The following is a 25,899-nucleotide window of genomic DNA, read 5'->3' on the forward strand; positions in this document are numbered from 1 at the left end:
CGGTACACATTAGATTCCAAGCAACTCTAGCTCGAGCAATAGTTTTCTTCTCTACCATTCCTAAGAAACCGATTAAGCCTTTTCTAATAAGTTTCTTTTTGCGGTATGAATATACGAGGGACATTTTTGCCTTAAAAACACACTATTGTCACATGAACTACTTTAGGCTTTGTTTATTTCGATGTAAAATGTTTTACGTTGGAAAATATTTCCGATGAAAATCATTTCAGCTGAATACATTTTTCGACATTTGGTTCGTATGGAAAATCAGCAATGGCTGACGATTTTCGGCAACCTCTTGTGGTGAATTTCGACGGCTTCCAAGGGCGGATTCCAGTGACTTTCGGTGGTGGCCGACGACTTCTAGCAAACTCCGGTGGCAGATTTCGGCATCGGCTGGCGACCTCTAGCAGGGGCGAAAAATGAATTATGAGAGAGAGTGTGCAAGAAGGAGAAGCTCAAACTTGAGAAATTGTTTACCGTTTAAAAAAATGGACACCATTTAAGGAAAATTAAAGAAAGTTTTTTTGGTCAACCGAATTTTTTTTTAGTTTGGCCACGTTTTTCAGTTTTACCAAACATAAAAAAATAGAAAATTTATTTTTCAAGAATTTTTGATGGATCTTTATTAGATTTTTATTTAATTGATAAATTTTAAAGCTACTAAAAAAATGAAAATAGATGTAAAAAAGTGGGGGTGCGTAGGATTATACTTTTTGCATTTGATGTATAAAATACTTTTCGAAGCCTGTCGCCCGTTGGCCTTCCAAAAAGCCAGTGCCCAGATGGCGAATAAAGCGTGGGAAAGGCCAAGCGTTTCCAGACTCCTAAGCTTCTGCCTTTACCTTCTCCGACTCGAATTCCTATTTCGATCCCCAATTACCCCAACTCGCCGCCAAATCTATCCCCTGCTTCGCTGCCAAGGAAGAACATGAATCGTGGCCGTGGCCGAGCTGGGAACTTCGGAGGCTATTCGAGTCCCAATGGGGCCGGGAATTCAGCGCATCGTCACAGCCCTGTAATTTTACCGGACCCCTTTTTCGTATTATCTCAATCTGAATTTTTTTATTGCTCTGTATTCTGTTACTTTGATGATTGAAATTTAGTGTGGCGTACAGAGTTCTCTGTAAAATTTGTGATTTCTCTTTTTATAATGCTATCATAATTTTATTCGTTTGATGGAGAACGATATATTGTACTGTTGGCGGCTGATTTTCAACTATGATGCCAAGAGTAACACGTTTGCGTATAAAATTACAAATTTGATGTCTGGGTTTCTATCATCGTTGTATTAGTTTAAGAGTGAGGAACTTAATTGAAATTTTTTCTATTGGGAATGATTTGAAAGAGACTCAAGATGAATATTCAGAGTGATAACGGCGGTGTGGGTTTAGTAGGTAAGAAAATTAGGTTAATCAGGAATTTCGGGGTTGAATAGGTAATGAGAAGTTGCATGAAATTAAGTACTGAGGATATATGCTTGGACTTCTTCACTATTTAGTGCCTTGTAGTTTTGATCAGAAGAATAAGTTGTTAAATTTAGATTATAATTATCATATTGTTTGTTATTTTCTATACGTTTTTTTTTTATTATTTATTTTATTTTTTATCCTTATGCTATGGATTTGAGTGTGATTAATTGATTTTGATTAAATTTGGGTTCGTTTAACTGATTATACTACACAAACTACAGATTGGAGCAGACAGGCCTCCTGAGGACTCTCTTTGTGGTGAGGATGGATTGTCCATAAGCGAAAAGAAAAATTTAGGGCAGATGTCAGCAGGTAGCGTTTCTAAGCACTCTGAGCATAAACCCAAATTAGGTACCACATACCAGCAAAAGTGGCTTCCATGTGGTTCGAAAGATGGTTTTTCTAATGTCAGGAGATATCAGCAAGAAATGAATTCACCAGATGGTGTAGGCAGTGGATCAAAACAATCCAAGTGCTTAGTTAACTCAGATTCAGCTTATAAACAGGATTTTCCGCCATTGTCTGGGCATTCAGGTTCCGAGGGCTTATATGGGGGGAGAATTCAGATTGGGCAAGTCTTAGGTGGGAGGACTGCTGATGCTACTACATTCCATCATGACTTCTCAGACAAATTGATCATTTCCGGTGCGCAGAGTGAGACTCAGCTGCCCTCCCAATCTGCTAAAAAGGATGAGCCTGCCTCAAGCAAGGGTCCAAAAAGTTCAACTGGCCATAATAATTCCAAGCATTCTGAACACTCAGCTGATGTTATTACATTACATCATGACTGCTCAGAGAAACTGATAATTTCCGGCCTGCAGAGTGAGACTCAGCTGCCCTCCCAATCTGCTAAAAAGGTTGAGCCTGCCCCAAGCAAGGGTCCAAAGCATTCTGAACGCTCAGCTGATGTTATTACATTACATCATGACTTCTCAGAGAAATTGATAATTTCCCGCCAGCAGCGTGAGACTCAGCTGCCCTCCCAATCTGCTAAAAAGGTTGAGCCTGCCCCAAGCAAGGGTCCAAAGCATTCTGAACACTCAGCTGATGTTATTACATTACATCATGACTTGTCAGAGAAATTGATAATTTCCATCCTGCAGAGTGAGACTCAGCTGCCCTCCCAATCTGCTAAAAAGGATGAGCCTGCCCCAAGCAAGGGTCCAGAAAGTTCAACCGGCCATAATAATTCAAAGCATTCTGAAGACTCTGTAGTGCTTCCTTTCGATATCTGCCCGCCCAAAACTGGGACTTCTGTTGCCCTAAAACCTGGTCTATTTGAAAAGAATAGAGGAAGACGGAATGCAATCAAACAGTCTATGGAAGGGCAAAATGGAATTGTGTTGAGGTCTGGGATGATTCATTTAAAGGGTTACATATCCTTAAGAGATCAGGTCATGATAGTAAAATCATGCCGAGACGTTGGTCTGGGTCCTGGAGGTTTCTACCAACCTGGTTACCGTGAGGGAGGAAAACTGCAGTTGAGGATGATGTGCCTTGGTAAGAATTGGGACCCTGAGGCAAGGAAATATGGAGACAACCGGCCATTTGATGGTGCCAAACCACCCATTATACCTGATAAATTCTATCAGTTGGTCGTAAAAGCAATCACTGATTCCCATTCCATTATTCAGAAAAATTCTGAAGCAAGCAATGTAGAAAACATACTCCCCAGGATGTCACCAGACATTTGTCTTGTAAATTTCTACACAGTGAATGGCCGACTGGGTCTCCATCAGGTTTGTTACAAACCTTCTTGCACATATTATTCTAGTTTATCAGATTTTTTGCAGTTACTTCTATTGGAAGTTTAGGTCTTTTCTCCTGGTAGTTTTTGTTTTCCTTTTATGAATTATATCATCCAAAACTTGCACCTTCCTCTTTTTTCCTTTTATGACACTAGTGCTTTGTTCCCATGCAGGATCGGGACGAAAGCGAAGGAAGTCTTGATAAAGGATTACCTGTGGTCTCTTTTTCCATTGGTGACTCAGCAGACTTCTTATATGGGGATCAGAGAGACGAAGACAAGGCAGAGAAGGTTAAGTTGGAATCAGGAGATGTTGTAATATTTGGTGGGAAATCTAGGCATGTTTTTCATGGTGTTACTGCCATTCACCCAAACACCGCCCCGAAGGCCCTGCTTGAAGAAACAAATCTTCTTCCTGGTCGGTTGAATCTTACTTTCAGAAAGTATTGAAAACCTTGATTTGTAATTGGCACTGTCTCAGTTATTGTAAATGCTCTTTAAGTTTTCTTCAGTCTTAAGGGTCAGGAAGTAATGACAGTCATGTAATGACAGAGACGGTGCTTGAAATACAGTTTATGTAATGGAAGTACGTAGATAATCTGTTCTTTGCCGTTCACATTTTTTTCTTCTGAAGAACGTATCGCACATTTTTCCCTCTTAAACGATTTGTAGGAGCTTCTTCTTCTCACTGATAAACGACTTGCAGCAGCATATGTTTTTCCCCTCAACTACTTTTTAGGCTTCTGTTTTCCTTTCTCTAGCTGCGAAACTTGTAGCACTAGGTTTTTTTTTTTTTTTTTTTAAATTATTTATTTATTTATTTATTTATTTATTATTTTTTATTCCAACTAAATGACTTGTAGCATAGCACAGTTACATGGCCTGTGTCTCAGAATTTTTTGTTTTTTGGATGAGTAAAACTTTATTGAAAAACCCCCAAGATCTAACAAGATCTTTATTCATATGCGAATCACGACCACACTGCTTGGAGTTGACTTTGGTTCTAACCCAATAAAAGATCTTCGAAGTGATGCTCAAAGTGGCCCTGTAATTCTTCTTGAACAACCTAGCATTTCTCTCACTCCATATGGTGTATATAGTTGCAGCGGGCATAAGCTTGGCCACAATGGAGAGAACTCAAGAAGAGACTTTCCTTTAAAATGAGAAGCCATCCAATGAATTAAATCCTCCCAATTTCTGTGAATCTAGGAATCATGACATCTACACCACAAACTGTGCCACATAGTCTCAGCAAAAGGGCAACAGACAAAAAGATTGTCAATAAGCTATAGCATACCAATCTATTCTGGGTATTTAACCTTCCTCTCAAAGCAAGCCATAAGAAAAAGGAGCGACGAGGAATAATTTTACCATGCCACACCAAACTGTGTCAGAACATGTCAGTGCCACGACCCCCATTTAATTCATTTTTTGAGGAAAATTTTTTGAGGAATAAATTTTTGAGTTGTGTTTCAAAAGACTACCAATTTGATGTAAATTGAGAGTGTCAGAGGTTCTGCTGATTAGTTGCTGCTTGTCAAGGTGATTACAGATTGAGATACGTATAGTCCTTGTTGTACTTCAAATGCCACAAAGCTTATGCTATATTTATATTGTATTACATTTCAATTGTCGTCTCAAATTGTTTCCGGAAAGCAATAAGCAAAAACCTATCTCCTCTCCCACCTATATCTCACCAAGTTCTTGACGGTGGGTGGTCTGCCATAGCCTGGGGGTACTAGTTTATGTTTGCGTTTGGTAGACCTCATATTTCCATGATATTTTCAGTGCATGCGCCACTTAATTAACCCCCCTTTTTGGCGGCCAAACTTCAACAGTCAATAAACCAAAGTTTATTTGGCACAACATGCCTTTGGTTTTGCTTGGAGGACAATCACAAGATCAACCACTCACCCACCAAAAACTATGCTTGTATTGGCCATCTCATAGGTGGGATCCATGTAAGCTTATCAGCCTCCTTGGACACCATTTATTATAACCATGCAAGTACATTATACTACATATAAAAGTCCTTTGTAATTTAGAATCTATCAACCATGGTTTCCTATAGTGGGTTAAAGCCTTTGGGCTACACAAATGATCTGCTTACCCAAAGTTTTTGATCCTTCAGTTCCCAGGAAAGCAGATGGGGGAGAGGGTGGCCATGCTGGAGAAGCAGGGCACATGCTAGATATATCAGATTGAAGATCTGAGCGTTTTGCATGTGCTCTAGCTCTCCAGCTTGGACCCTCTTTCTTGCAAGCACAAGGTTGGATACATCGAGCAGGCTATATAATGATAGAGGTAAGTCTCCTGCTCCTTTATCTATCTTGTAACTTCTATTTGAAATCAACTTTATACATTTATATTATAAGTGCTACTTGTTCTTGACATGCCATTCTACTTATTGTTAACATTGAGTTTGGTGATATAAAATACTACAAGTCCACTGGGGGACCATTAAAGCCAACTAGCCCTCGGACCTATAAAGGTCCATCTGCTCTTAGGATGGACCGAAAATCCTGTCAGCATGGGACCCCTCGGATGAATCGCTGAATGAGAGAACTCCAATCGACAAACAGCTCCTCAAGGAGTCGATTGACCAACGGACCCTCAATTGACCGACGGTCATCCAAGAGTTTCGTGAATCGACAGTCCCATACCTGACAAGCATATATATAGTAGGAAGCCTATATAAGGAAAAGTATTCCCCCCATTAACGACCTTGCCGAATCGGACTTTAGCACTATCGAAGGAATGATTGACTTTAGGGCGTGTCCTAAAGGAAAGATATTCATTAGAATCTGCCACCGTCCATGCTGAACCCTTGACCTCCGATGTATGCCACATCAGAAACTTATAGGATTCCTATAAAATGGTAACAAACCTATGCATTATCTTCCCCTCTCATTTTTTTGGTTCTTAGACTTCTTAGAAATCTTCCTTCTGACTTAGGCATCAGAGTGTCTCCTGCTGGTGTTCCTAGCAAATCACCCGATCGGATTATGAGGAGGCGGTCAACTGTATCAATAGAGCTGAAGAATCAACTAAGGAAAGAATACACAACTCCACCATTATAGTAATTTGACCTTATTATTCATATAGACAACTAGTCTCGAATAGTTTGCAATATAAACATATTTAGCCAAAACTTCAATAACATTGTTTGGCTCAAATGATAGGTAGTTAGCAATCCATATCACCTTAAGCATAAGTTATTCATAAATATCAAAAGAAAAGAAGATTCTAAGACCATCCTTTTTAGCCGAATCAACCACGATCATATCGATTCTCCAGAGCTGATGTAGTAGACTCTGTATGAACAAGTAAACAAGCATAAACTCTGTATGAACAAGTAAACAAGCATAAACTTTCTGCTTCAACTGCTCCACAATTTCTGCTAATCCATCATTCTCTGAGCTCAATTTGCTTCTCAGTTTATCCAACCACTCATTTGCATGCTTAAGCTGCGACAATGTCACATCAATATGGTTGCCTGGCTCCATTCTTTATCCTGCACTGTCCTTACTTTTCTTCTCCTGGGTAGCTACAGGAAACCCAACATCCAATGCTCCCTCCAAGAATTTCATAAACCAAGATCATGTTTCATTTAAGAGAACCTCTCTCAGTTTTTTGATCTTTTGGGCACCATCCCATTTAGCCCATTCTAATTTCTCAGGCACACTTAACTGAATAGGGGGCTTTGGAGGCTTTAACATACTTTTACCATGAATAGAACTTGCCCTTTTGCTACTTTTTTCTGTGTCTGGAGCAGATACGTGATTCGATAGTCGAAGTGATTTATCCTTTAATGTAGTTGCTATATTTGGTTGTTCAATGAGCTAGTAAAGTGTGAAGAACTTGGTGAGATATAGGAGCAAAGATAAGAAAACATACTGAGAAAAAAAAAAAAAACAGAAAGTAAGTGGTTTCCCTTTTCTGAGGGTCAAAATATGTTTCGAAATGACATGTTTGAATCACGAAATAAACTTACCTGAGGCACATGACCTGAGTTGCAGCTGTGGCTTCCTGCTTTTGAGCTTCTACTGCAACCAAAGAGGCTAAATTTCTCCTTCTAAGCATTCCCTTATAAAAATATAATAAAGGACAAGAAGAAAGAATTACTTAGTGATGGTAAGTTTGACTCGAATTTGTGAGATTTTTCTGTTTAAGGTAATTTTTTTTCCCCATATATCAATTCTAATTTGATTAATAAGCCATCTACTGTGTCCAAAAAACAGACAAGAGAAGGCCTCTTTGATCAGATGGAAGAAACAAGCCATGATAGAAATTTGGCAATGCTTTATCCAAAAGATTAACAATATAAGAAATTTTGAAATATGAAATTGCAACAGAAAAAGTGGAAGAAACAAGGTAGGGTACCTTCCCTGGTTTCAAAAGATTAGCAGGCAGAGATGCCCATGAAACTATCTCAGGGAATTGGTATTTATTTTTATTGCTCGACAAGCAATTCAAGTTCATGTTTTCCTATTTGCTTGAAGTGCGTTTTGCAGGAGTTCTCTTAAAAGGCACTGCAGTCTCCTTGTTGTCAGATACAGGAAACTCTAGCTTCGATGAAACCACATCGGGCCGATTTCGGTAAGGAGTCATTGAGCGTGTCTGTAATGGCAGAGTATAAATGACTCACTAAGCATATACCATTAAACTTTGTTTTATTAATATTGTAACGCTTGACTTTTATATTATAAGTCCTATAGCGGAATATCTTATATTCTACGTGCCTGAGATACTACTTCTCTACTCACGCCTTTGAAAATTTTCAAGTAAAATTTTTCTTTTTCTTTTTAAACTGCAAACTAACCTTCACAAACCCTATACCAAAGCTTCTAACTAAAATGACTTTATATAAAAGTGGGGCGTTACAAACATTGTTTTGTTAAACCCATCATGTGAACCATGTCACCATTCATTTGATTGTTCCTACTTAATTAATCATGTTCTTGAATGCATCATCACATTATAGGGACAGTAGATTAATAGATCCTAAATAATTAGCACTAACATTTGCATTTGCTGCACAAAAAATTGTTGCTTGACAAATTCTTGTAAAACATTCTTCTTGTTTCACAATATGCGCCTCACATTTTATTGTATCTATTGGGGAGATAAACAGTTAGGGAGTTTTTACCTAAGTACGTTAATATCTATATTTGGACACCATTTTACCCTAAAAGATCAACTAAGCTAATGGGCTTGCGCCGTAGGAACACATAATGCAACTTCAAACCAGACGTGTCCAAAAACTCGTCCCACGAAGCTAACTATGGCTCTGATACAAATATACATATTTGGACACCACTCTAGCCCAAAAGCCTAAGTTAATGGGCTTGGGTCTATTTAGGTATATTAACTACTTTTTTTTTTTTTTTTTCCTTTCTTTATACTTTCTTAATGTGAGACTCAACACTCACAACAGTATCAAAAGTAGTGGGCAATTTAATTTCTTGAGGATATCATGTTTGTACTGCACAAAACATGACGTCCCAATGGTGTAGATGTTCTTTTATAATTTCTACCTATTGGCCTGTCAATTCTAATAATACTGATATTTTCAAGCATTATTTTATTTTATTTTATGACATGAAACTCTTTTAAGGCATGGCTATTTCGTAATTTATCCCTGTCGAATAAACTCTGAATACATTACCCTGCCTGCAAGAACCCTATATCGGTTGTGTGAGAATTCAAACAACCAATCTCATAGTATTAACCAAAGGAAATCGACCCTCATATGCTTCCAACATTATATTGGCTAGACATGCAAAGAAGTGATCAGAATAAAAAATCAAGTCCTAGAACTATTTGTTTGTGCCTTTAAGATTGGAGTACATGTTAAGCAACAATCATACATGTCCTTCCATCTCTAGTTGCTTTCCTTTCACTACTCCAACCTTCTTACTTGCCCCAACATTCTCATTCACATTACTCTTCCCACCTCCATTGGCTTCCGCACCATTTGCTTTAGCATTACTCAGTGTCAAAACATCTTGCATGTACCTTGATGTAATAGTTGTTTTTTCGTTTTTGATAACAATTTTCCGTCTTGGGCTTTCTGTAAGAAAGTAAGTTCAAAATTTGTTTTGGTTGACCAAAATAGTCTGCATTTCATTAGTATATATAGGAGATTAGAAGAGGTCTTTTACCAATATACAAAGCTAGAATCCGGAGACTAAAATACAGCTTGGAATGTCAACTAAATAAGCTTAAATCTATACACTAATAGGTCTGCTATTACAGAAAGTCAGAGGTATAGTTTGAGAGACTGGTTGCTTGCTGAAACATGTGCTGCAGAGTTTTGTTACATTGTTTTCTGTGAAAGATTTAAGCTATAAGTTTAAATCTATTCACCCATCAATCTAAACACCCCCTTGCAAACTGATGGGTGAAAAAACCCTTAGTTTGGCTTGTAAGAAATCGAATCAGGCAGCAGTTAACCCTTTGGTAAAAATTTCTACTACCTAGTCAAGTGTAGGCAAGTATTTGAGTTGGATATCCTTGTTGGTGATCTTTTCCCGAATGAAGTGAAAGTCCACCTCAATATGTTTAGTACATGCATGGAACACTGGATTGGAGGCTAAGGCAAGAGCTTCGGAATTGTCACACCATAAAGTTGGAGGAGATAAGAGAGGAAGATGGAGTTCTTTAAGCAGCATGCGGATCCAGTACATTTCAGTTGTTGTAAGGCACATGGAACGGTACTTAGCCTCTGTACTGGAGCGGGAGACCACATTTTGCTTTTTGGCTGACCAAGAAATAAGATTGGAACCTAGAAAAATGCCATACCTGGTGGTGGAGCGCCTGTCATCAGGATTGCCTGCCCAATCAGCATCACAGTATGCATTGAGGGTGAGTGGACTTTTGCAGTAATAGATGCCATAGTCGATTGAGCCTTCAAGATATATGAGTACTCGTTTTGCTGCTATGAAGTGGACTGAAGTGGGGTTGTGCATGTGTTGACATAATTGGTTAACCAGGTAGGCAATATCAGGTCGAGTGAGAGTCACATATTGAAGTGCTCCAACAATGTGTCGATATTCAGTAGGATCAGGGAGAATATCACTTTCAAAATTTGACCTTTTGGTTCCTGCGACACATGGAACTCTATAGGGCTTGGATTCAGCCATATGAACTCAGGTGAGGAGATCTTGTATATATTTGGACTGTTTGAGATGAATTCCATTGTGGTCTCGAAGAACCTAGATACCAAGGAAGTAGCTTAAGGCACCAAGATCTTTCATGGAAAAATTAAGCTACAGAGTAGTGATTAGTGCATTGATGGTGGCATGTTGATTCCTTGTGATAATTATGTCATCCACATATATCAATATGAAGATGTGGATTCTGCCTTGATGATATGTGAAGAGTGAATAATCCACTTGAGAAGCTAGAAATCCAAGGCTCAAAAAAGCATGTGTGAGTCAAGTAAACCAAGCTCTTGGGGCTTGTTTGAGTCCATAGATGGACTTATGAAGACGACATACAAATTCAGGAGAGGAAGGATCAATGAACCCAGGGGGTTGTTCCATGTATACCTTTTCATCAAGAATACCATGAAGGAATGCATTGGATACATCAAGTTGTCTAAGCTCCCAATTAAACTGGACAACCAAGGTTAAGAGAAGCTAGATGGTAGCCGACTTGATAACCAGACTAAAGGTCTCATGGTAATCAATTCCCCATCTTTGACCAAATCCCTTGGCGACAAGCTGAGCTTTAAACCTGTCAACACTTCCATTAGGTTTTTGCTTGGTTTTGAAGACCCACTTGTTCCTGACTACATTGTGATGGAGAGGTCTAGGACATAGAGTCCAAGTATGATTGGATATCAAGGCTTTGTATTCACTTGTCATGGCTTCAATCCATTTAAGATGAGCAGCAGCTTGTTTATAGGTAGAGGGAGTTGAAGGCAGAATGATAAAATGAAGGCAGAGAAGAGGGTGCCCGGTAGAATGCAGCATTTTAAAACCTGGAAATTGTTTTGGTTTGAGGTGGCCGGTTTGTGATCTAATGATCATGTCGGAAGAGGAAGAGAATTGTTAGCAGCAGCATTTTGTGATCTTGTAATCATGCTGGATATAGATGGAAGAGAAGAAGTGGTACTAGAAATAGGCAATGGAGGGGATGAGGTGTCTGATGGAGATTGTTCTATGTGGTTTGTAGGTTAGAGTGGAGGACAAGATTGAGTGGCAAACAAGAGTGCAGAGTCTTAGTGCAGTTGGTCAGGTTGAGTGGAAAAAAAAGGGAAGTTTGCAAGGTATCGTGGCTAGCTGTGCTCAAGCAGTGGGGAGTGAATGTTGACTCATTGGAGATAGTTGGACTCGTGGCTGTGTTGGGTGAAGACAAGTAAAGGCAGAGGTTGTAGGATTGAAAGTGTGAGTTTATGGTGTGGTAGAAATTGGAGAAGAAGTGAATGGATTACCTGGAGTTGCCGTGACAGTGCATGACCCATTAGATAGGTTTGTATCCTTGGCAGGAAATGTAGACTCATCAAACACAATGTGTCGGGAGACATAGACCTTGCAGGTTTTAGGATCTAAACATCGATATCTACAGTTATTTGCTGAATATCCTATGAAGATGCATGGTTTGCTACAGAATGAGAGTTTATTGGTAGCATATGGCCGCAACAAAGGGTAACAAAGGCAACCAAAGGATCAAAGAAATGTGTTATCTGGGGACTTAGAAAATAGTTTGGAAAATGGTGACTCATTATGCAACACTGGAGTAGGTAGTCAGTTTATTAAAAATATAGTCGTTAAGAATGATTCCACCCAATATTTTGAGGACAAGCCAATTGAGCTAAGAGGGTAAGACCGAGTTCTAGAATGTGTCTGTGTTTTCTCTCGGCCACACCATTTTGTTGAGAGGTGTGGGGGCAAGTGAGTCGGTGTAATATTCCATGTTGAGAAAGAAAGTCTTTGAATTGGTTTGAAGTATATTCTCCTCCATTATCACTCTGAAATTTTTTGATAACAGTTGAGAATTGTTTTTCTACCAGAAGTTTGAACTTGACAAAGCAATTGAAAACATCACTTTTATTGATAATAGGATACAACCAAGAGTACCTGCTGTAATCGTCTACAAAAACCATATAGAACTGACATCCATTTAATGAGGTAACAGGAGAAGTCCAAACATTTGAGTGGATGAGTTCTAAGGGAGATTTAGTACATCTGAAGGAAACAAAAAAGGGAAGTTGCTTGAATTTTTCAAGCTAACACGACTCACAAACACTAAGACTCTTAACTAGATTAAACACTAGAAGCTGTTGAAGAGTGATGACCTGGTGGAATACATTGCTGGAAGGGTGGCCAAGTCTCTGGTGCCACACCATATCAAATGTCTTGACTCCAACGAAGGCAGCAAAGCTCTTCAACTTATTGGATTGAAAGTGATGGAGAGGAATAGGATACAAACCATTCTCATTGAGCCCTTGGAGCAGCACGGTTCCTGTCAAGTTGTCCTTCATAGTGTAATGAGAACCGGTTAGTTTAAAGGAACAATTATTGTCAAGGCAGAATTTATTAATAGACAACAGATTAGCTGATGCAGAGGGGTAGTATAAAATATCTTTAAGAAGAAATTTGGAAGGCTTAATAAGTGAGTTAGATTGAACCACAGATGAACTCATGCTTTTGATACCCAAACCTACTCCATTTCCAACCCCTACTATCTCTGCTCCTTCAAATGGTTGTGGATCATTGATGGCTATTGGATCGGCTGCAACATGTGTGTTGTCACTTGAGTCGGTGAGCCATTCATGGCTATCAAGATCAGCATGATTGTGAGCAATCAGGCTTGAAGTTGTGGTAGAGGATGTCTGCCTTGATAGGCATAGTCCATCCTATGGTAACAATCCAAGGCCGTGTGGTTGAACTTCCCATAAATTTAGCAAGCAACCAAGTGTCTTTGGTGTTGGGTGATAGGAGCTCTTGGAGTCATAGTGTGAGGAGTGTTGCGGCCAGGAGCATTATGTGGTATGTGAGATCTGACTTGAGGAGTTGAGAGCCGAGGAGTTGTAGATGAGTATCTTGGCGAAGGAGTTGAAAACTGAGGTTGGCTCTTAGGTGGGAATTTAGGCTTCTTGTTTGATGGATGAAAAGTAGAGGAATTGGTCTTGTTTGAGTAGAAGGCAAAGGAGGTATTGTCGGATGGTGGAAGATGTTGCTTCTAGTTTTCTAGCAGCATTTCATGGCTTAGGAGTTCAGTTTGGAAATTTGCAAAAGTCATTTCAGTGTTGTCGATAGCAAAGGAAAAGACAGTAACAAAGGAGTTGAAAATGGGATTCAAACAACTAATGAGGTAAGAGATGAGATCATCTTCTTCTATTGGTTTTCCAGTAGAAATTAGTTAGTCAGCCCATTGTTTGGCTTAACTGATCTATTCAATGCAAGATTTGCTTCCTTTCTGTAGAGTTTGAAGCTGTCCTTTGAGATAGGAAATATGTGACCTTGACTGACTTGCAAATTTTTCAGCCAAGGCACCCCAAGCTTGATGTGAGGTGTTCAATCCATACATGGATGAAATCAGTGCTGGTTTGAGTGAATACAGAATCCAGCTTAACAAATGTTGGACTCTCTTCTGCCATAAAACATATGCAGAGTTGAGGACTTGCTCATTAGTTTCAGAGTTTGTGAGGAACTTGGGAGGACAAGGCTCAAAGTCGTCCACTAATCCCATGAGTTCATAACTGCGCAAAATGGGAATAAATTGGGAGACCCAAGCAAGATAATTTGGGCCAGCAAGTTTGACAAGGGCGAACTGTGTAGTATTTGGTAGGTTGGCTATGGTGGAGGTGATGTCAGTTGAAGAGTGGGCTTGAGTTGAGGTGGAAGAGGATGAAGCGTTTGTAGCAGCGTCTGATTCAGCCATGAGGAGAGCGTGAGCTTGTTAATGCTCTGATACCAAACTAAGTTCAAAATCTGTTTTGGTTACTTGACCAAAACAGTTTGCATTTCATTAGTATATATAGGAGATTACAAGAGGTCTTTTACCAATATACAGAGCTAGAATCTGGAGACTAAAATATAGCTTGGAATGTCAACTAAGTAAGCTTAAATCTATACACTAATAGGTCTGCTATTACAAAAATTTAGAGGTATAGTTTGAGAGATTGGTTGCTTGCTGAAACATGTGCTGCAGAGTATTGTTGCATTGTTTTCTGTGAAAGGTTGTGCTGCAAGGTTGATATGCTACAAAAAGGGTTTGATAGAGGATGGCCTGTTGTAGCAGATGACTTGTGAAAATGTTGCTAATCCGGTTGCTGATCTGGTTCAGTCTTAACACTTTCCTCCACCTTAAAAAACTCTCTTAGCTTCGCACCATTTATTCCTTCATTATCAAATTGGACAGGACCCTCCGACAGCTCCAACATTTTCATAAAATCCTTTGGATTCCTGATGAAAGGGTGGCGTCATGGGACCGGCCTCACCCCGACAAGAATAGGAACCGGTGTTCCGGCCTCCACCATATCAACATAGAAAAACTGTCCGAGTTGCAACTTGTTGTTCAAGATGAGCTCCTTGTCTTCCTTTGATAACGAGACATCTGTTGAGTTAGAGGAGTTCGAGACTTTTATGAAGAAGCCTTGGTTAGGCCACAAGTCAGAGCCTGTAAAAGCATGCACATTGCTGATCACTTGTAGAAGATTGAATCTATATTCTCCACGAATCTTTACATTGGAATTTATGCTATGGAGAAGCTTTAGAAGAAATCCTGGAGTAACCAATGCCATTCTTTTTCCCTACGATTATCCAAATTTGTAATGTTAATTAACTTGCAGATTGATCATTTATTGAAGTTCATGGGCCATGGCATTAACTAATCAGAGTTGTCTGTTTACTATTTATTCGAGGAAATTTACTATGGACATAAAAAAAATACTAACACAACATGTTTTTTGTAAAAATAGAAATTTGATCTGAATTGATATCTTTTCTCCGTTCCCCTTCCAATGAAGAGGCACATGACCTTATATACACAACAAGTATGACTTTACAAGTTTACAGCAAATGAAAGAAATAATCGATAGAAATCTTTCTATAAAGTGACACAATTTTCTTTCCTAGTTAGTCCCAAGAATCTTTCCTAGTTAGACACTGCCTTGGACATCATGGTTCAAAAGTTTCCTTGCCTAATAAACCGGAGATCTTGCCATCTTGGTGTGCTGTCAATTCAATATCTGCTAACATCCCCCCTCAAATTGATGTTGGGTGATCAAGAAGCAGCAATTTGTCAATCAAAAATTGATGATGAGGATGAGAAAGAGCCTTGGTGAAAACATCAGCGGTTTGGTGTGTAGTGGAAATGTGAGGAAGGGTAATCTCCTTTTGAGCAAGAGATTCACGAATGGAATGACAATCCACTTCAATATGTTTGGTGCATTCATGAAAAATAGGATTGACAGCAATTTGAATAGCACTGGTATTATCAGCATGAAGATGAGTAGGAGTAAGCTGTGGAACATTAAATTTGCCTAAAAACCCGTGAAGCCATACAATTTCAGAGCAGATAGATGACATAACCCTATATTCAAATTCTGTGGATGACTTCGACACACGAGCTTGCTTCTTACTCTTCCAAAAAATGAGAGCATCACCAAGAAACATACACCACCCTGTAACAGAACGACGAGTATCCACACAACCAGCCCAGTCGGCATCACTAAAACCCGTCAAATGTAAAGAATTCCCTGAAGGGAAGAACAACCCCCGACCAGATGTCCCATTGAGGTACCGAAGAAGATGACGGGTAGCGGCCAAATGTGTCTAACACGGAGCTTGCATAAACTGACGGACTTGCTGAACAACAAACGAGATCCGACTCGGCCATTCCTTAATTCCCACATTTTTTTTTTTCTGATCTTCTCCTTCTCTTAGAGTCTTATGGTCATCTATGGATTTTTCTTTTAGAAAAACCTCAAATTTCAAAGCAAAATCATATTAGAGATTTAGAGCTTACAGAGAAGTGAGAGTAGATAACTCATGGTGACTGATGAGTACTGACTGCTGGTGGTGGTGTGTGGACGGCTAACGGTGGATGCACAGCTAGATCGTAGACCTCGTGGTGTTTCCAAAGCCGTTCTTCTCAATTGTCTCGCCTCTCGACTCTCGGTATTTTCACAACCACTGAACCACAAGCATTTTTTTCTTTTTCTTGGGGTTGGGTGACAGGGTGAGATTGAGGCTTAGGGGGAAATTTGAGAGTTGTTGAAAACCAAATTTTGCCCCTTTTTTCCTTGTGTAGTGTGCATTTTTTGATAGATATTGTGTTGCCATGTTGGAGAGAATCTGGTGATTGCTGATATAAATATATATATATTTTCCCTATCTGCTGTGTCTGCGTGGGTTTTTTCTCTATTTTTTTTTTTCTTTTTCTAGTTTCCCTATCTGCTGCGTGCTGTTGGGTTTTTAATTTTTAAATTTTCAATTTTTTTTTTTATTTTTTTATTTTTAAGATTCTGGTGTGTGTTGTGATTGAGGCTTGAGGGCAATTTTTATTTTTTTTTATTTTTTTTTGGGTGGGGGTGGGGTTTGAATTCTATTTTTTCCAGGGCCATCATATAATTAACCCTTAAAAGCTTTGAAATTTTTTATGGTGGCCATGGACCCTCCACCCTCTAACATGCCTCCGCCCTTGTGAGAGAGGAAAATGGTTTACGAAATTTAAGAAACGGAAACCATTTTTCGAAACTAAAGAAGTGTTTTTGCCAAACCAAAAATATTTTCGGTTTAACTATTACTTTTTATTGCATTAAACACTAAAAAATATGAAAAATATTCTCCAAAAAATATTTTACGCTAAAAGAAACCGAACCAAAGTTGCTTTCTTAAGAAAAACCATTGTCACTTGCAAAATGAATTTTTTATGCATCGGTGAACAATGTTAACCCACATGTGAGTTGATACTATTCATTAAATCCATAAATTTTTTATTAGTTTCTCTCTCCTTCTTTATTTCTTTAAAAATTTTCTTTCCTCTTTTAATTTCTCTCTATTTCTCTTCACATTTGACCGTTGGAGAAATGATAGTTTGAAAAAACGAAAGTTGAAAAATATAATTGTTGAAAAAATATGATCTTTAGAAAATAAATAAAAAGAAGAAGAAAAAAGAATATTGAAGTAGTGTAGAGAAAAAATAGGTAATTGGATGAATAGTGTATTTAAAAGCCATTAACTAAAATGAATAAAATAGTTTTTTATTAGCTATTTTAAACTTAAATATAACTAAGCCATTGTGGAAGTTCTAAGTGATACATACTTAGTTGTATTCAGGTTGACTTTATTTCTGCGCTGTGGATTTTTCATCACGACCCCTTTATTAGGTCGTTGGGTCAAATTTATGTACTGGGCCTTAGGCACATTTATTTCGTTTCTGACTTGTTATGATATGTTTTTTTGGTTGGATCTTTTGGATCTGGGCCATCCCTTTTCCTTATGTTTGTTTGTTATGATTTCGGTTGCTTAGGGAAAAAAAAAGGTAAGACATAAAAAAAAGCATATGATGGGTGTGTTAGAGCTGGCAAAACGGTTTTACGTGTTGGGTTTAGGTCAATCTGTTTGACCCGTCAACTCGTTAAGGGCTAATTCTGACATGACCCGTTTAACTAAAAAGGTTAAACCCTTCGACCCTAACACGACTCACTTAAGTAACGGGTTGGCAAGACTCGATATTGAATAAAAACACAAATATAAATATAAATTTAAAAAAATCGTATTGTATGAATAATCATATTACTCCATAGTTGAAAGTATGAAACATTGAGTTGTTTTATTGTTTACTTGTTTTGGTTCAACTTCAAGTTCGAAAACTCGAAAAAAAAAAGAATAAAAAAAGAAAAAAGAAATACCCAGGCTAGTTTTTTTTAGTCTTTGCCTTTTTGGTTCAAGTTCTAACTCAATAAAAGAAAAAGACTTGTTTTGTCTTTTGTGAGATTTTTTTAGTTTAGTCTTTACTCTTTTGACAATAAGAGAAAGAGAGAGGTAACATGATTGTTTAGATTTACTTTTTAATGTTAAAAAAAATAAATTTAAATATACGGGTCGATCTGCAGGTCAAACAAGTTGACCCATTAATGGCCCGTTTATTTAACGGGTCTAACAGGCTAACCCTTTTATGACCCGAACCCTTTTAAACTTAACCTTAGCCCTTTAACTTCGTGTTAGATTCACGCATCGTGCCCAAAATTGTCTGCCATAGTATGAATCACAATGGATAAAATTACAAAATGATGTTCAATGACAAAATGAGGCTAAAGTTGGCTCTTTTCTCTGCATACAGACTGCTTCCCTTTTGCAAATTCCTGGGGAGCAAACTTGATGAGATGAATATATGGCTCAAGAAAATGCATTGGCTTCAGTTTCTGCACGAACCAAGCTGGCATACACACCGTTATGATGGGAATTCATGAGTGCGTCATGGCTCCCATACTCCACGACCGCACCATCTCGCACAGCAGCAATCATATTGGCCTCTCTGATCGTTGAAAGGCGGTGTGCCACTACGATTGTGGTGGTTCGCTTTGCAACCTTCCTCAGTGCATCTTGGACATGCTTCTCTGATTCCAAATCCAGTGCACTGCTTGCTTCATCTAGCAGTAGCACCCTTGATTTCTTCAGTATAGCCCTTGCTATTGCAATCCTTTGTTTCTGACCGCCCGAAAGCTGCGCCCCGCTCTCCCCAACCTGTAGGAGTAAAAATTTCAAAGTCAAGAAAAAACGAAGAAACTGGAGAATGGTTAGTATATATGGTATTATTTTCTAGATAAATATGGCTAACGCTTTATTTATTTATTTTTTTTGTTTTGTGGTTACAAATGGTATCAAAGTCGTATAGTACTACTGAGCACTATATGACGCGGTTCTAATGAGGAGATCGGGAGTTTAAAGGGGGAGAGAGATTATGACATCCCTGTCCCATATTGGGAAGAAGAGTAGCTCATATAGAGTTAGTTGTTTATAAAGATGGTTATGGGGTAAGTCTCACATTGTTTCCTTATTAATAGGGGCTTTATAAGTGATTCTAGATAAGTTCCAAATTAACTAATTATTTTAGAGTAATAGTACAAATGTGGTAGCATTTTATCGTTACATATTAAGCCTCTAAAAGTACGTGCAATTAGATTTTATGATAACTCCTCGTGTTGAAGGTTTATAATCCCAATATTAAGATACAGACCTGAGTTTCATAGCCTTGGGGGAGGCCACTAATGAACTTGTGAATGTAAGCTTCCTTTGCAGCCTCTTCAATCTCAGCCCACGAAGCATTTCGGTCCCCAAATGCAATATTTTCTCTTATACTCCCAGCAAAGAGTGCAGGCTCTTGACCCACCAAAGCTGTTTGCCTTCTCAACCACTTGACATCAATTTCCCTCAAATCAATTCCTCCCATCATTACCTTCCCTTGAATTGGATCATAAAACCTTTGCACCAACCATATCACTGTCGATTTTCCTGACCCACTTCCCCCCACCAAAGCCACCATGCTTCCACCTTTGACCTTTAAGCAGAAATCACTCAAAACAATCACCTCCGGCCTAGATGGGTATGCAAATGTCACCCTTTCAAACTCAATACCCAACGGCTTCGACCGTTCGATCTTTCTACCTTTATTTTTATGGTCACCAATCAATGGCCTACGATTAATGATGTCGAGAACTGCTGGAATTGCTGCTGCAGCCAATGAAGTGTCTGGGGCTAGACCAGCTAATTGTCCAACTGAAAAGGAGCTCAAAACAAGAATGAGAAATATCTTATACACCTCCCCAAAGCTTGTTATATTTTTTTTTACAAGGAATGCGCCAAACCAAAGAACTAAGGTATATGCTCCATACATGGCACCTTGAGAGAAGCCAAGTGTTAGACCTAAAACTTGTGACCTTCTCTCAGATTTTCTCTTGGGCTCTGATAAAGCTTGGTCGAATGACTTAACTAACTGTTCTTGAGCAGAAAATGTTGTGACTGTTCTAAAGTTTGAAACTGCACCAGAAGCAATATTACTAGCTTTGACAAAGGAGTTGTTATTAAGTCTTGGTCCAATACTTATCATCAAGCTCAAGTAGCTTGCACCGAGGGTGAAAGGAGTAAGAGCTGCAGCCAAAAGGGTTAGTCGCCATTCCAGGTAAAATGACACACCAAGGCCAACTGCAGCTGAACTCAACCCCATCAATAAGACTGATAATCGATCTCCGAGGACCGAACGAAAACTAACACAATCAATTGAGAGCCTTGAGACAAGTATTCCAGTCGAATTTTCAGCGAAATCAAACCAACCTGGTTCTTGCTTTAATATAGATTGGAATAAGAGGTCTCTCACCCTCATTGTTAGCTTCGCTCCAGCCCAGCCACACAAACCTTGCTGCCCTGTCATGGAGATTATACACCCAAAACCAAGCCCAACAACTCCCAAACTAAGGTAACCAACTTTTCTTTCAATCTTTGATGAGTCGCCGAAGTAGATTTCAAGGGCCTGCCCAAGAATTAAAGGAAAAGCAGACAGAATTGCGCCTCCCAGAATACCCAACAGAAATCCTAATAATAGCATCGCAGTTTCTGGTCTCTGTAAGTTCCAAACTTCTGAAAGTTCATATTTTCTTAGCTTTGTTTTTTGTTCTTCTTCCATCTCGTTTTGCTCTTCCTTTTGCGTAGACTTCAAGTAATTTGATCTCGATACATCATAAACTGATTGCTCATACATAGAAATCTCCTCCCCTTTAAGACTATGATTTTGTGTTGAGAAGGGTTTTGAACCTTCATCAGAAGCAAGCTTGACAAGGTTATAGTAGGCCCCGGCATTGTTCATGAGCTGACGGTGGTTGCCAACCTCAACAACAGAGCCACGGTCGAGAACTGCAATGGCGTGAGCATTTCTAACTGTTGCTAGCCTGTGAGCAATGACAATTGTGGTTCGGCCAGAGGAAATCTTGTCAATCGCTTGCTGGACTGCAGACTCAGACTCAGGGTCTAGTGCACTAGTTGGTTCATCTAAGAGAAGGATTCGAGGGTCTTTCACCATGGCTCGAGCCAGCGAAATTCTCTGTTTCTGACCACCTGAGAGTTGTGTCCCCCTGTCTCCAACCTGTTCAGATGACATTTTAGGTACGAGTCAGACAATGAATGTGTTTATTTGCTAAGTTTTTATTTTTTATTTTTTTAATTTTTTTTTTAAATATATATAATCGGGGGGGGGGGGGTATGGTGGGGTTCGCCCCAACTAGATGTTCGGGAGTCGGGACACTATGCAAAGCGTCCCTTCCATATGGGTCGGGTAAAGCTTAAGCTTTTGCCTGCGAGTGTGGTTCCAAGAAATTGTTTACACTTAAAGAGAGTTGAATCTTAAACTTGATGCTTCGTGAAGCACCGGGACTTAATGACTTACCATTCGAGCCAACCCCTTGGTTTATTAGCTGTGTTTCTGTATGCAATTCATGCATTGATGGGCATAGAGGCTTTATAAATGTTTATATATGAGTATTTGTGAATTATATGTTCTTTCAGGTCTTAACCATGCGTAATTGCACCTGAGTATCATAGCCTAGTGGGAGGGCAGTGATGAAGCTGTGTGCATTGGCCGCAATGCAAGCAGAAGTGGCCTCTTTCCTGGTGGCGTCCTCCTTCCCCATCATCACATTTTCTAGTATCGTTGTGGCAAAAAGAACTGGCTCCTGACCAACCATACCTATCTGACCTCTTAGCCACTTGACTTGCAGTGTCCTTAAATCATGATCATCCAAGGTGATTGTTCCTGCAAAAATGTTATTGACTCTTAACCAAATTAGCAATGACACTCACGTCAACATTCTGAAAATAAGACACTGATAAGCTTACCTATGATGGGATCGTAGAACCTCTCTATAAGAGCAAATATGGTGGACTTGCCACCTCCACTGGCACCAACTAATGCGAGAGTCTTACAAGATGGAATCAGTAGATGAAGAGAATGGAGAACTTGATCACTGGGACGAGATGGGTATGCGAAAGTAACACCTCTGAACTCAATCCTTCCACGAACAGTCCGGAGTGTCCTTCCCACAAGGCTGTAGGGATCTATCTCTGGAACTCTGTCTATAATTTCAAACACCCGGCTCGCTGCCACAGTGCCTTGTGCAAATTGAGCAAAGTATGATAGTGACAATGCCAAGCCCCTGTAAAAATGTACATGTAGAGAGTAAGGCTGTATATGAATCACACATAAAACTGTCTAGCAGGTACCTCTATATAGAGGCCATCTAATCTGGACACACATACAATAAACCAATATGGACAACATGTTTCTTTCTAAGAACATCGTGGAGGTTTTGGTCCATGATTCTCATGAGCAATTTCTTGATAGAGTCGATGACAAGCTTATTACCTTCCCCCAAGATTGACACCAAAGAAACAAGCAATGGCAGCTCCTCCAGAGATCTCTTTCCTGACAACCAATATAGCTCCATACCAGAAAGCCAATGCCCATGTTGAATACGTAACCAAATAGATAACTCCTATTCCTGCACCCTTAGCAAACCCCATCCTTGCCCCCGAAGGCACTGATTTTTCCAATAATGCAGCATATCTTGCTGCCAAATGATCCTCTGCGACGAATGAAAATATTGTTCTAATCGAACCGATGGCTTGCTCTGCCAATCGACCAGCACTCCGATAGGAAACCTGAAAATAAAAAGCACCAAAAAGGAATGAGAAAAATGCTAAGAAATTACACAAAATGAAGATTGTTTAGTCCATATATGCATTCTCTTTTCTACTTAATTACCTCTTCTTTTGCCGCTAGACCGACGTAAACAGCTTTGTAAGCAATACCACAGAACATTGTCACTGGGATGACTGAAAAGACTACCAGAGATACTTTCCACGACCTGAAGAACCCAACAGCATAGCCGCAAATGAAGCTAAATATATGGTGAATGAAGTGTGGCATCTGCTATTAGAGAGAGAGAGAGAGAGAGAGAGAGAGAGAGAGGGAAGAGTTTAAAATGTGTTAATGCATAATATCACCATAAATAAATAAACAAAGAAATGAAGTTTAACCTTCTCTCCTATCACTTCTTGTATTTGAGCAACATCACTTGAAATTCCATGCATAATATCACCGGTGCTTATTTCTGTGTCAAAAAAGCTAATATCCTGTCGTAGAACTGCTCTTAAATATTCTGTTCTTATCCGTAGAGCAGACCGCTCCCCAACTAATTTCCAGCAGGTGATCTCTGCCAATAATATGAAGAACCCTGTTGTATTACTTCTGAGAAAGATATAAAGGAAATGGAAAGAAAGCTATTGTAGGTGTTTATACAGTATATATTAATCTTCCTCTTACCCATGTATGCTCCAACAATCACAATTGCTGCTAATCCAGTCATAAGTAGACATATCTGAGAATTAAAAGTCCAAAATGAAGAATTTTCATAGTTAGTACTCAAAATACTTTCTGATAATCCATTCTTTTTTGGTTTAAAACAAATAAAATATTAAATAATTTTACATCATGACCCATAATCTGTCCTTTATTTTGGAGCTTTTTAGTCAAAGGGGAAATTAAGCTGCACAAAATTCAGAATGATAAAGACAATAGAGACAAAGTATTTACAAGTGGTTCGGTATTAAACAATTTCAATATTCACCACCAAGGAAGAGCGCAATTAATATTAGAACTACATTTTCACTCTTATTTGCTTGATTGATTTACATTATTAATTAATCCTATTTATAAAAGAATTGAGGTAGGTGAAGATGATACAAGTATTATTGTTGGTTAGGCGGTGCAGATAATCAAATTTGATTACCTAAGAGATAACAGATCATATGTAGCAAATACAATCAAATCTGATTAGAATCATATATTCTAACACAATGAGGCTGCCCTCCCCGTTTCAAATCCTTTCTTAGTTCAATATCTTCGAAAACCTCCCTTTTGAAGTTGGAGGGTAGCAGTTGGCTACAGAGGATTAATGGCAAATAGGGGGAAAAAGTTATAGAGAGGAATTGCGTACCTGCCCTACGTCTTTCATCATCTGAGTTTTGTCAGTGTCTAACGATTCTGTAGCAATCTTATTCACAAACTCTCCGAAAAGATAAGAATACGAAGGAAGGGATCCGCCATTGATGAAAGCACCTAAACACCCCAAGATCACGAGAACTATATCCCACTTTGTTGAATACCTGAACAAGCTAAACAGCCCAACTGACTTCGCTGGCTCCCCATCATCCTCCTCCTCCTCATCGCCGTCGTCATCATTAGCCGAAACACTAACAATGTCATGATGACCATCGTGCCCATGACTATAATGCTCACCGTGGTGATGATCATGTCCAATATGTGAAACGCCATGACCATGATGATGCCCACCATGCGATAGCCCATGACCATGATGATGATGATGATCATCACCATGAGACAAGCCAAGATGATGATATTGATCTCTTAAGGGATCATAATCAAACATATTAAGCTCATCTTTGATAGCCAAAGGAACACTACCATTTCCACCTCTCCCCTCTTTAATCACTTCCAACTTTGAAAACCCATGAGGGTTAAAGTTGCTATATTCACCAGAATTACAATAACTCCTTCCGGAAAATGAACTCTCATTATCTCTAGCAACGTAGCTTTGGAGCTCAAGCCTCCCTGCGGCCGGGACGGCACTATAGCCGGAAAAATCATGAATCTGACTTCGAAACCCGGTTGTTTGTGAAAGATAATAGTCATTGGCGGAGCGACGAAATAAACGACTAGTCTCTGGGCGGATGGCGGGAGTCCATGGGCTAAAAGCTGCGCTTAAGTTGCTGTCACGCAACCCGGTGGGCTCAAAATGCCACGAGAGCTCGGTTTGCCAGGACACGTCATAGTCCGATGCAAAAGGCGTTGGCGGAGATGGGTTCCTGTTTCTTCTAGGGGTGGGATAATGACGGGACATGTGATGAGAGCTGCTGGAATGAGAGCCGGCGGGGGTGGGGCTGTGGCGGCGGGAGTAGTCGATATCGAAGGAGGAGTGAGCCATGGATGGAATGTGTCATGAGCATCAAAGAGATCGAGTAGTGGTAAAGAGGATGGGCGGGCAGGATGGAATCTAGAGGTGAAGGAAACAACAAGGAGGCCGGCCGGTTCAGCTGTCTCATGTATGACTATGACTATGAGTTGTCCCAAATGGGTTGGCTTACGACTTCGAGTACTTCGCCCATATCGGCTATATTCCGCCGGCGTTCTTTGTCGTCTGCTTTGAAGTCTTGCAGTTCTAAAACTGCACGTACCAGTAACATATATTGTGCATATATAAGAGCAGGAGGAGAGGTTTCTTGCTATCACCGGCCAGCTGGCACCAAAAAAAAAAAAAAAACTAATAATAAAAACAAATTCATTTAACCTCATGAATCCTCGCAGTATTTGCAATTATCTATGTAGACTTACAAAAATTCTTAATTTAGTATATTTTTTTTTATTTTTTTTTCAATTTTACTATTCTGGTGAAATTTTTTCGTTAAATCAAGTCAAAATTCTCAAAATACTCATTTTTTTTACTATATATATATATTTTTTTAAAGATTTAAGCGTACGTATTTTTTCAAATTCCATTAAATCTTAGTCTTAACCAACGCCTAAATCTTTGCAACTTTTTTTCTTTCTTTATTTTTTTAAAAAAAAATAGAGTATTTTAAAAGTTTTGGCATG

The 25,899-nt window shown here is 39.2% G+C and overlaps 2 protein-coding genes across 2 annotated transcripts; one reads left to right on the forward strand and one right to left on the reverse strand.

The window, feature by feature from the left end:
• Nucleotides 1–749: 749 nt before the first annotated feature.
• On the forward strand, nucleotides 750–3,835 carry LOC133863613 (uncharacterized). The gene is made up of 3 exons (XM_062299644.1): nucleotides 750–1,018; nucleotides 1,694–3,211; nucleotides 3,394–3,835. The coding sequence occupies exons 1-3, from the start codon at nucleotides 932–934 to the stop codon at nucleotides 3,667–3,669; spliced, it is 1,881 nt and encodes a 626-aa protein (XP_062155628.1). The 5' UTR covers nucleotides 750–931; the 3' UTR covers nucleotides 3,670–3,835.
• Nucleotides 3,836–18,367: 14,532 nt separating this feature from the next.
• LOC133864692 (ABC transporter B family member 19-like) lies at nucleotides 18,368–25,489 on the reverse strand. The gene is made up of 9 exons (XM_062301095.1): nucleotides 24,224–25,489; nucleotides 23,551–23,605; nucleotides 23,265–23,440; nucleotides 22,990–23,154; nucleotides 22,591–22,886; nucleotides 22,065–22,381; nucleotides 21,758–21,981; nucleotides 19,417–21,315; nucleotides 18,368–18,923 (listed from the first exon to the last, which is right to left on the reverse strand). Exons 1-9 carry the CDS (start codon nucleotides 25,229–25,231, stop codon nucleotides 18,576–18,578), a joined length of 4,488 nt encoding a protein of 1,495 aa, XP_062157079.1. The 5' UTR covers nucleotides 25,232–25,489; the 3' UTR covers nucleotides 18,368–18,575.
• Between the last annotated feature and the right edge of the window lie 410 nt (nucleotides 25,490–25,899).

This window comes from Alnus glutinosa, chromosome 3 (assembly GCF_958979055.1).
Source record: "Alnus glutinosa chromosome 3, dhAlnGlut1.1, whole genome shotgun sequence".
NCBI lineage: Eukaryota > Viridiplantae > Streptophyta > Magnoliopsida > Fagales > Betulaceae > Alnus > Alnus glutinosa.